This window comes from Sarcophilus harrisii, chromosome 5 (genome assembly GCF_902635505.1).
Source record: "Sarcophilus harrisii chromosome 5, mSarHar1.11, whole genome shotgun sequence".
NCBI lineage: Eukaryota > Metazoa > Chordata > Mammalia > Dasyuromorphia > Dasyuridae > Sarcophilus > Sarcophilus harrisii.
In genome coordinates this window covers 98737247-98749487 of record NC_045430.1, presented here as the reverse complement: position 1 = coordinate 98749487, position 12241 = coordinate 98737247, and the positions used below count along the sequence as shown (strand labels likewise).

The window sequence follows — 12241 nt, the reverse complement described above, 5'->3', positions numbered from 1 at the left end:
GAATGTTGAATTAAATAACATTCTCTATATTTTTTGGAAAAGATTTGAAAACTGATCATTATTCCACTGATTATAGTCTTGAATTTTCCTTTTTTGTCTTTTATCTAAAATATTTCTGCTTAGTTCAGAACTCATAATTAAACTTATTTGTAAAACATCCAGAAGTTTTGAGAGTAACTGCCGACCACAATAACTAAAATTTGGCAACTGGAATTATTAAATGTAGTTAACATTTTACTTATAATCCGTTAGAAAAGTTTAACGCATCAGATTTGAGATTTCTTAAAAATGGTACATACTAAATGAAGAACCTAATTTCGCTTTTTATTTTGTTTTAGCAGGCTGATACTGCTTCCACCCTCCTCCAGACTCTTGCATATTTGTTTGATTACAGTAACTATCTGTAAATTAATTCACAATAGTCTGAATAAGGACTTTAATGTGGTGGGCCATTAAGTTTTAATTATCATTTTCTTTTGGGAAGTTCATGGATCTGAGGACCCATGACTATGTTAATTTCCAAACTTTAAAGTATATACACTCATGGAAATATATAGTGTTCAAGTGGTTCATACATGGCAGTACAGAGGAAGGAAAAGAGGAATAATGATCATGCAGGTTCTAGCACCCACAAAACGGAGTAGGGGAACGTCAGGGATCTCTGACGAAGTGTAAGGGAGAGTGTCTGTAAGCAAATTCCCTTCTCTCTCCAGTGCAGATGAACCGCTATGCTGCGGGCCTAGATAACTACGTCATAAGCCCTGGGTAACTTGAAGGTCCAAGTTTTGCTTAATCCAGCGTGGCTTGTTTAGCACTGGATACAGCACTTGGCAAACGTTGGCTGATGGATGCCAGGGATGGATGTTAAAGCCTGGAGCAGTAGAAGAGTTCCTCACGTTATCCAGACCACACCAAATCCCTGCCCTGAAGGACAGAGTTTGAAGGCCCAGGCTGTCGGTGTAAATGTCTTTACTGTGATGCATCACTCCTGGGACGAGCCCTTTCCCGCAGGATTAACTCCAGATTTTTTTCTCTGCCCTTTCCCTCTCTTTGCCAGTTTTATTTCTGGGAATAGACAATTTTGTCTCTGGGTATAACCCGTTGCCAGTGGAAGGTCTTCTACAGGAGACAGGTTCGACCCCCCCGAGCCTCCGCAGAGAAACCTGGCCAGGGAAAGGTGGCAAAGCGCGCAGGGGTGGCTATCGGGCCGCAGGAGAAAGGCGGGGCTTCGGCGATTGGCTCGGGGGGAGGAGCGGCCCGCTGGGGGGGGGGGGGAGATGAAGGGGGGAGGGGACGCTATAAAAGCTGCACAGCTGGGGAGGGCGGGCCTGAGCCTTCGCTGGGGCTGGAGCTGACCGGGAGGCGCAGCGGCCCTGCCGTCGCTGCCGCGCCCCCGCCCCCCGCCGCCCGGAGAAGAGAGGGCCGAGAAGGGCAGCGCTAGCGCGTGTGGCGTCTGCCGAGCGGCCCGAGCGCGTCGCTGTCCATCGCGGGGAAGCCTGGGGCCAGCGCTTGGGCCTCTGGGGCTGCCGCCGGCTCGGGCACGGGCGTGGAGGTGAGCGCATCCCTCGGTTGCGGCGGAACGGACGCCGCGGGGCGGCGGCTGCGGCTTTCCCTCCTTCTCACCCCTGGGGCGGGGAGGGGGTCTGGAGAGCAGCGCCGCCGGAGCGCGGGGGGCCTCGTGGCGAGCGCGGGGGGCCTGGTTCTTTATTTGCCCCTCTCTCCTTTAATGGAAAACCCCGCGCCGCCGGGCGAGGGCCCGCTGGGGAGGAACATCGGAAGGTGGGAGGTGCTGGGCGTTGCCGCCTCATCCCCCATCCGCGTACCCAAAGCCCGTAGATTCGGGGACCGAGTTGCCTGCTGAGGTCCCCGCCCGGCACTTGCGGAGTCGGGGAGAAGGAGGAAAGACCCCTCCTCTTCGGCACGGCCGTAGCAACGGGAGGAAGGGAGGGCGGCTGTTATCCAAAGCGGGGTGGTCTCTGTTAGCCCGGAGAGTTAGGAAACCCTAACCGGCGCCGCTCCCGGGAGCCCGGTCCCGAGCCCGCCCCGGCAGGCGAGGGCGTAGCATCCCCAGAGCCGCCCGCATTCTGCCTGGAAGGGTGCTTTTGCCTCCGTTAATCACGGGGAAATTGAGCCCAGCGTGCAAAGCGGTGGTCTAGCCTTGGTCCTTTTCATTTTTAAGCTCGGTTCTTAACTTCTTGAAAGTCGCGTGGAAGCTTTCTCTTTAGAGAATTAAAATGGGCCGACCCCAAGGTTCTGAAAGGGACGAGTCCTGCGCATCTTGGCATGCGAGATGTTTGTCTGAGACATATCTCGAGTTTGGCCATTTCAATGGCTGTATTTGCAGTTCTGCCCGCCTCATTAAAGGGAAAAGCTCAATTTTCTGAAATAATCGCCAGAGTGGATATTTGGCACCAAATACTATGATAGACTGACGGGAGGAGACTCAGCAGGGGGCAATTCACTTAATTTGAATTTAGGAGAGGGGACCTAGGCGATAATAGAGAATTTTGAGAGGGTGGAATTAAATATTTATTTTGTGGTATGATTTTTTTTTTTTTAATTCTAATTTGTGCTTATCTGTTTATGCTAATGCTTGTCTCTCTTCCCTCACTCCCTTATTTTAGCTACATCTGTTTCAATGGTGCTGCTTTCTTCGTTCTCTTTATGTAGCCACTTACCTTCAGGCCATTCAGAGGAGAGCAAAGTGGGGAATATGAAATCAGCCAAGCAGCAAATAAATCACAGCCAATGTGGGGAGAGCCTGACTCCCCTAAGTCCCCTGCGGTCTGCTCTGAATTCAGTGGTAACTTCTTCCCAGGCCTATGAGACCTACATTGATAATGGACTCATATGTCTCAAACACAAGATTAGGAATATTGAAAAAAAGAAGGTAACTTTTTCAAGTTTGCTAAGTGGGATGTTTCACAACAAAAAAATTCATGTTTAACTTGGGTATCTTCCCTTCTAAGAATAGAAACAAGATCTAGTGTGCATGCAAAACAAAGTTGAGATTTATTTATTACCAGTTTAGCTAAAATGTTTATGCTTTATGCTATTAATTACTTTTCATGCTGTTGTCTAAATGCTTAAATATTAGAGCATTCATCTTTTTTATTTTTTAATGAGAAGGGCATTGCTTAGGAGAGAGTACTAATGACTTGAAAACCCCATCCATCCTTTTTTTGCTTGTCTTCTTTCTGCAGTAGTTATTGCAGTATAGCTGCAGCAATGATGGGAAGAATGATACTCTGGAACATTGTTCTAAGCAGTACTAGTCTGTACTCAGATATGACACAGATAATGAATCTTTTTTTAGAGATGCTTATTCAAAGTGAAAAAATTAATAATGTCCTGGTATGACTGACTGCAAAGGCTGATGCAAAAATTTCAAATTCATGCCATGACTAATTTCTTTGAATCATAGGGCTACTATTCAAGTATTATTTCATATATTAAATTTTATTTCTTTAATATAATTTTATTTATTAAATAATTGCTAAATTAAATTATAGAATACCCTTTTGGTATTCCAAAAGGGGGTACTTACTATGTGGATTTTATGACCTTGAGTTTCAAATATTGAAATATAAAGGTGAAATCAAGTCCTACTGAAAACTTTAGAAGTTGTTTTATGGTAGAAGTGTGTGTATGTACATGTATGTGTGTTCGTGTTATTTGAATGGTACTTCTTTGTTGGGTTACTATGGAACTAGTTTCTGTGGTCATAGATTTTAGTACTTAGAAAGGTCGGTTACATGTAGCTTCCTTTTTGCCATAGACTAAACCTGATCTGACTAGTAGTCTTTCTAGAGTATGAATGTAAATGGGTCAGCACAGATTCATCAGTTTTACTGATAAAGTTTATAGGTCATTATGGTGGCAGGTGAGTAGTATGGTTTATGCAAATAATGGACAATGTCTGCTGTGTTTTGGAAATTGAGGATTGAAGGCCTTTGATCATGTACTACATAATTTCAACTGTATTTAACTAGATTTGTATTTAATACCATGTTATAGGAATACAATCAAGTGCTTGATAGTGAGTACATAAGCTTATCAATGAATACAGTAACACTAAAGATTTACCATTTCTTTTTGATTCAGTCTGAGTGTTTTCATGTGTTGCTTTTCTTGAATTTATCATCAAAGTAAATATTACTCTTGGACTTGGCACATTAGGAAAAGGTACAATTGAAGCAAACAACAAAACTCAATAAAGAACTGAGCTATGTCCTCCATGCTGAAAAGTGGGTTCTTCCAAATCTTGCTTCTAAGTACCTGACTATAAATTACTCTCAAAAAAAGATTTTTCACTTTTGAGGTAATGTGTGTGTATGTGTGTGTGTGTGTGTGTGTGTGTGTGTGTAAAACACAAGTGTCCTCATTTCCCATATTTCTAGGTAACACTTTTCTCACTGTCATCCATTTCTTTTTTTCTTCCTTTTGATATTAGAGCATGAAATGAACCTTCTTGCCAAGGTCTCTATACTTATATTCCTAACATCCTTTTTTCTTTATGACCTTGTTTCATCAATTATCCATTTTTTTTCTTTTAAAGATTTTTATTTAAGAAAAAAGATTTTTATTTTTAAAACATATGCATAGTTTTCAACATTCACCCTTGCAAAATCTTGTGTTCCAAATTTTTTACTCCCTTCCTTCCCTGTACCTCTCTCCCTTAGAGAGCAAGTAATCCAATATAAATCATTCATTTTCTCTAATGGTTATTCAATCTCTCCATTTTCTTTGGTCCACAAACATGCTCAGACATGGCCGGTACCCCTCCCCTGCTTCCCCCTTGCCCTTCATTATCACAAAAGATAACTCACCAAAAAAACCTTCTATGGTAAATAGATTATAATTATTTCTTCATCTTTAATCCCATTTCAATTTTGTACATGCCTGTCATTTTATTGAAACTATTTTCTTTAAGTTTCTTGCCTCACCTTTATTCATCCTCTTTGACCTCAACAGAACATCAGGTGGTGTGGATTCCCCTTCTTTCATAACCATTCTTTCTTTTTCTTCTATGGTGGTTTCATTTTCTTTTCTGCCCCATATATGGGTATCCCCCACACTTTTGCTGTAGGATCTTTTTTCCGGCTTATTTCTTATTGTAGCTTCAGTTCTATCTCTAGATTCTTAAATGCCCAAATTTTTTATCTCCAGCTATGATTTCTCTCCAAGATTATAGTTTCATATTTCTAAAAATCTGCTAGATTTCTGTAACTGGATGTCCTGCTGACATTGCAAATTCAGTATTTCCAAAAATGAAATCCTTATTTCTGCCTTCTGCCCCCAAAACCAGATATCTTTAACTCCTCTTTCTATGTTATCTCTCATTCAGTCATTTGCTAGGTCTTGCTGATTTGATTCTGCCTCCCAAAATATAGAATTTTTTCTTTATTTCCATTTTGATGGCAGTTATCCTACTTTAGGACCTCATCACTTTTTGCTTGAATGATTATAATAGTCTCTTAACTGGTCTTGCTTCATCCAGTTGCTTTTCCTCCCTAATTCAGCCTTCACTTAGCTGCCAAAGTAATCTTACTAATGCAGTGTTTTGATCACATCACTTCCCTCTAATTAAAAAAGATAAATAAAATTTTAGTGACTTCCCCTTACCTTGCAAGTGTATAACAAGCTCCCTATGTTGCTTAAAGCACTTTGGCGTTTCAATATTTTTGCCAAGTAATGAGAGAGCATAATGGATTGACCACTGTATTCAGGATCAGGAAGTTTGAATACTGCCCCAGATTCTTAATTAGCTGTGTGACTCTGGACAAGTGCGAGTTAACTTCTCTTGAAATAATTCCACCTGCCTCTGAGGGTTAATATGGGAACCAAATTAGATCACATATGGAAAGGGCTTTGCAAGCCTTAAAACATAATTAGCCATTATTTGGTTCAAACCAAGCTGACTACTGTTCTGCATAACCTCTTTCTGTTGTTCTCTATGCTTGGCATGAACTCTAACTCTCCTCTTTTCACCCAACCCAAACTTTGACCTTTTTTAGATACTTTTTTTTTTCTGTCAAGTGCCCACCCTCCTTCTATGAAACTTTCCCTGATATTTCTCTGCTGACTCTACCTAATTGAAGATGATCTCCATTTTCTGATTGCCAATATGCTTATAATTGGACCTCTTTCTACTTCAGCTTCACATTGTTGGTCAGAATATAACATTATATTTCCTCTTCCTTGTCTTTACCTCCAGCTCCAACACATAAATCCTTTGTAATCAGTTTTTTTTCAGCATATATTTACTTTCCTCCCTTCTTTCAAAAATCTTATTTTAGTAATATAGTCTTAAATGTGTGCCAATAATGGAAACAGTTTATACCACTAAATCATAAAGTCTTTAAGAGTAGATGTTCTATAAGGTTTGGTAGGGGTGAGTATTAAAAGCTATCTTTGCATGTCTTTTGAAAATAAAAAGCTACTAAAAATTTTTAAGAAGAGATGTTCTTTTTCACTTTATAATAGGTATCTAATTTACCTAATTTCATTAAACAATTGTGTGTTTTCTTCTCCCCTTCCCTACTTCTTGCTGTAATTGTAAAGGCTTTGAAGAAGCATTTAAAATAGTAGCAATAAGTTGTTGGTTTTTTAAAAGAAATTCTTCAGGGGCAGCTAGGCGGTTCCGTGAATAGAGCACCAGCCCTGAAGTCAGGAGGACCCAAGTTCAAATGTGGTCTCAGACACTTAACATTTCCTGGCTGTGTGACTCTAGGCAAGTCACTTAATCCCAATTGCCTCAGTAAATATAAAATAATAATAATAAAATAAATTCAACTAGCAAACTTCTTAGTTTGCTTACCTTAATCAAATGTTAATTTTATAGATAGGCAAATTAATTTTAACTTGTTTCATGGGGAATTTTCAGAAATATTTCCATGGCTAGATGTGTCTAGTTGATGTTCAAATCTATATAAACAACTAAAATCTTTTCCTCCTAAGATCAGTTCTGTTATTTTGAACTACTTTTAGACATTGCTGGGTGTTCTGTCAAGTCTGTCAAGTCATCAAAAGCAACATACCCAAAAACTGTACCTGGCTTTGACCACCACTCAATCTTAATGATCTTTGACTTTTCCCTCTCCTCTATTGCCCATATTTATTTCCTTTCCAAGTCCCCTCAATTCTGCCTCCACAGTATTTCTCACTTTTATCCCTTCCTTTCAACTGCTTTTGTTTAGATCTTTATTTCCTCTTGCTCAGGCTATTGTGATAATCTATCAATATGTTTTCTCTTATTCCCTTCTACAATTCATCTAAACAACTGCTAAAATGCTTCTAATGCTGGGTTGGGTCAAGTCACTTCCATACCAAAAACCTTACTTAGATCTTTGTTGCTTCCAGATAAGATAGCAATTCTTCATTCTGTTATTTAAGACCAGTCATAATCTGACTCCAGCATATCTTTCCAGCCTTATTTCACACTTTTCTGTGTTTTAACAAACTAGAATACTAGCCACTCAACCAACCTCATTCTCTTTTCATTTTTCTCCCTTCCCAAACCTAGTATATACTACGGTTTATATTTGTTTTTTACTCTTTCCTTTAAGGAATGTATTGGGTATTATTGCTTCTATGATGCTTTACTTGATTTGATCCTCTTCCTCACAGCTGAAAATGATCTTTCCCTCAAATCTTTCTTCCACTCCTATTACATTTTTACCCTATACTCTAGTTATCATATTGCTTGGCTCTCATTTCAGTCAGATGTTTGAGCACAGGGTTGTTGTCTTTCACTTGTTTTCTGAACATTTATCAAAATGTCTTATACACAGTAGTCAGGTCAACTTTATTTAGAAAAACTTAATCTTTAGACTTTACTTTTTGTCAAACTAAAAGTTTTTCTATTTGTAGCTCAAATTAGAAGATTATAAGGATCGCTTGAAAAATGGAGAGCCACTCAATTCAGATCAGTTGGTAAGTAAATAGTCATTTTCCAGAAAAATTGCTGCTTTAGTTTTTAGGGGGTAAAACGCTTTCTGGATTTGATAGAACTCAAGATTTTGTAGAAAGAGGAAGAGAAATGAAGATATACTGAGTAGAGTAAAAGTCTCATTGAATCTTCCTATCTCTAAGATTTCTTAAGTATACTTGCTATTGGTTTCTGTCGGTAACTGTCTGTTTGGGGTGTTGAATATGAGAGGTAAGTGCTTCAAGGTAATTCTTTTTCTTCCTCTCAGTTTTGGAGAATAGCCAAGTTTCCCCTGCATGTTCTTAATGTGTTGAATGAATTTTGTCTTTTAATTTGAAGCTCTACCACACAGTATCAGTTGAAATAAAGTTTGTTCTTTTCTTCAACTCTTATCAAAAAGGTAAGATCATGAGAAAACAAATTCAGCAAGCCCCAAAGAGGATTTCTTGGCAGTTTTTGCTGAGTCATTTTTTTCTTTTCTCTTGACATCATCACCAGAGCAAGTGAGGGAGGAACAATGACTTAGCTCAAATGACTTTAGTTACCCTTGCAGTGTTCTTATAGTGTTATTACCTAATGACATTGTTTTATGCATGCTCTGCCATAGGAAGAATTTTGGAATATGTATGATATTTTGTCTTTTAACTTTGTCTTGATAAATTCACAAAGATGCATTAGGTAAAGATAAGGCATTGCTCTCTTTATTAGGTCACTAGCATATCTAAGTAGGTTTTTATTTGCTCTTCTTTCTGCCAAAGTAATTTCTCTCTGCTTTTTTTGTTTAAACTCCAGGGTATTTCCAAACCGTTTATATTCTGAATTTAAACTCTAGTTTTACTATTAGAAAACACTCATTATTAAGATTTTTTTCCTTTATATTGAGCCCAAAATTGCTACCTTATAACATTGTTGGATTTGTGCTTTTTAGGGATGGGGGGGGGGGGTCACACTTGGATTTTGAGGAAACTATATCACATTCATTCATGCTGAGATTTGTAGTCGATTCTTTTAGGGTATCTTGCAAGGTCCCCAACTGTGGGGAGCCAGCACTAATTTACAGGTGATAAGGCCACATTCCTAAGACTGCTTTAACCTTGAGTAGGTAGACATCTAGGCACATTCTAATCACATCCTGGAGCTTCCTATGTGAGCAAAGATACCTGGTCAACTCATCCTTTGGCAGGAAACCAATCCATTGTCTAGGACCCCCACCCTGTACTGAGTTTTCGTGACCCTGCTTCCTTTCCTATTGCTATAAATACCTGTACTATTGCACTCATTAAAACGAGGTTTGATCAGGTGTCTTGTCTTGCCTCCATTCTTTGCCGTCCCCTGTCTCTTACCCTTATCTCTTTTCTTCCAGGGTCCACTCACTCTGCCTCAAAGGCCAAGGCACCCAACCTTTCTATAATTAGAACTTTTGTAGAATTAGAGTTAAGAAATAAACTCTTGGCTGTGCTTTTGCTTTTCTTTTTCTTTCTTTTTTTTTTCTGGGCCTTAGTTTTTCTAACTGCAGAATTGGTGAGTTGGTTCAACTTTAAAGCTTTTAAAACTCTAACCCTTTTGTCTCTAGTTTATGTGACCTAAAATTTTAAATTTGAACCAAATGGCCCCTCTGTAATATGAAATATATTCCTTGGGGGGGGGGGAAAGGTTGATAATAATAACTAATTTTTATAGTACCTACTTTGTGTCAGGCACTGCTCAATGCTTTCCAATGTTTCTTGTTGGATTTATCTTGTTGGCTTTAACTTAATGTGAATTCATTGTATTTAAAATTTTTTTCATTTTAATTTTCCCCAGTTACATGTAAAACAACATTTTTTTAGTTATCCATGCAACAAACTAAAAAATATATATATATAAATATATATATATATAAAACTAAATTTTTACATATTTTCATATGAATCATGTTGAGAGAGAAAAATCAGAACAAAAGATAAAAACCATGAGGAAAAAAAAAAGAAGAAAAAAGGCAAGGAAAAAAATGAACATAGCATGTGTTGATTTACATTCAGTCTCCATAGTTCTCTATCTGGATGCAGATTGTATTATCCATCCAAAGTTTGTGTGTGCCGTGGATTACTGAACTGCTAAGAAGAATTAAGTCTATCATAGTTGATCTTTGCACAATCGATGTTATTGTGTACAATGTTTTTCTTGTTCTACTTGTTTTACTCGGCATATATAGTCATGTAAATCTTTCCAGGCTTTTCTGAAATCAGCTTATTCATCATTTTTTATAGAACAGTAGTATTCCATTACATTCATATACCATAACATATTCAGCCATTCCCTAATTGATGGGCAACTACTCTATTTCCAATTCTTTGCCACCACAAAAAGGGCTGTTACAAACATTTTTGCAGATGTGGGTCCTTTTTCCTTTTTTATGATTTCTTTGGGATGCAGATCCAGTAGTAGCACTGCTGGGTCAAAGGGTATGCACAGTTTAATAGCCCTTTGGGAAGAGTTCCAAATTGCTTTTCAGAATGGTTGGATCATTTCACAATTTTACCAACAATGTATTAGTATGTCAGTTTTCCCATATTTTAGAAAATCAGATATTCAAATCTTTTTGAATGGAATATTCTAACTAGTAAATATCACCGAAGTATCTTGTACTTGGTCATTTTCTTTCCTTTGCAGAAATACTTTGAATAATTTAAAATATTTAAAGGAGTTACTATGATCATGTACCATGTTGAAACAGCATTAAAGTCAGAAAACTTGGATTTTTTCTAGTGTTGACAATTGTAACATTAAACTATGGACCTTGGAGAAATTATTTAACATCCAAATTTGCCCCAAGTTCTGCTGCATGACTGGTCTAATGGAAATTTTTTTGTTGTGGGAAAGATACTTTATGACTTAACAGAATTGATCTCTTAAAATGAAAATAATGGCTAAATTAGATCTCACTTGCATTTTGAACCTATTTAAGTAATGTAAATTGCCTATCACTTCAGACTCCTTTTGTCCACCAATAATCTCGATTATTTCAACAACCTTGTGATGGATCTCCATGCTTCAGGTTTCTTCCCACTCTGTTCCATCCTGCAGACTGTTGCCAAAGTAATTTTTCTAAAGCGCATGACTCTTCCATTCAACTAGTAACCATGACTTCCTATTGCTTCTTAATATCAAATATCAAGTTGTCTGTTTAGCTTTTAAAAACCTATTGCCAAATTATTATTTCCTTCCCCCACTCTTTGATTTCTGCCAAACTGACCTCTTTGTTCTTCATACAGGATACCATTTCCTTTCTCTTTGCCTTTTCACTAGACATCCCCTATCATTAGAATATAGTTCCTTTTCATTTCTACCTCTTACTTTTAAGATACAGTTCCCCATCTTATGCATGAAGTATATAATTAGCCTATTCAGATTCCCTTCCCCTGTCAACTACTAATGTCCTCTCTACCTGCCTTCTCTTTAACTACTTTGTAAATAATCACTTTATGTTTACACTGTATTTGTATATGTACTTGTCATCTCCTTCATTAGAATCTCTTTCCAGTAGGAATTGTTGCATCTTTGTACTTGTATCCTCTCTGCCCTAATACAGTGGCTTAATAAATACTTGTTGGCATTTAAATTCATTAATGAACCTCATGTTTTCTCTTTGGGATTTTTTTTTACATATTTTGTTTACAAAATAGTTGGAATATTGAATATATATTGTCCTGGTTCAGATCTAGATTATTAAGAAGAGAATATTCTGTGTTTTAAGTATTAGGTATTAGAACAGTAGATAAATGGTTCCTAATGAACTTTTTTAAAAATGCTACTGTATTTTGGAATGAGACAGTTATTGAATTAATGTCATAATTTTAAAAATGTACATGTAGAAGAGAGTATGTTATGAGTCAGTTTGATCTCACACTTAGTAGGAGTGTCAAAAACTCAGATTTCAAGATATTAGCCCATGTAGAATAATAATGAATAGCTCTTTGAATTTTGAATTGCTGCCCTTTGTTACAAGTACGCGCGCACGCCCCACCCTCCACCCCCCACGCAATTTTTCCCTCTTTCCCTTCTCTAATTGTAGAGCACTCTTACCTTAACATAGATGCGTGCATGTTAAGTGTTTGCTTTTAAATTGTTTTACAGGAAGCAGTAGAAAAGTATGAAGAAGTATTACATAACTTGGAATTTGCCAAGGAGCTTCAAAAAACTTTTTCTGGACTCAGCCATGATGTAAGTAGTTTGAAGAAAAGCAATATAATTTGAGCAGGATAACTTAAGATCAGTAGTATATGCAATATTCCATAGACTTTAATCCTTACATCTACAAAGATGGTGCTT

At 37.9% G+C, this 12241-nt stretch overlaps 1 protein-coding gene across 7 annotated transcripts in view; it reads left to right on the top strand.

The window, feature by feature from the left end:
- Positions 1-1342: 1342 nt before the first annotated feature.
- CAPRIN2 (caprin family member 2) overlaps positions 1343-12241 on the top strand; it is a 109196-nt gene continuing 98297 nt past the window's right edge. For 4 of the 7 annotated variants that reach the window (XM_031938122.1, XM_031938118.1, XM_031938117.1 and 1 more), the window contains exons 1-4: positions 1473-1552; positions 2625-2890; positions 7873-7935; positions 12047-12133. In XM_031938122.1, coding sequence (XP_031793982.1) covers positions 2639-2890; positions 7873-7935; positions 12047-12133 — 402 coding nt within the window. In that variant the 5' untranslated portion in view covers positions 1473-1552; positions 2625-2638. Of the gene's footprint in view, positions 1553-2624; positions 2891-7872; positions 7936-12046; positions 12134-12241 lie in introns of all 7 variants that reach the window. The other 3 variants (XM_031938119.1, XM_031938120.1, XM_031938121.1) reach the window with 3 other exon arrangements.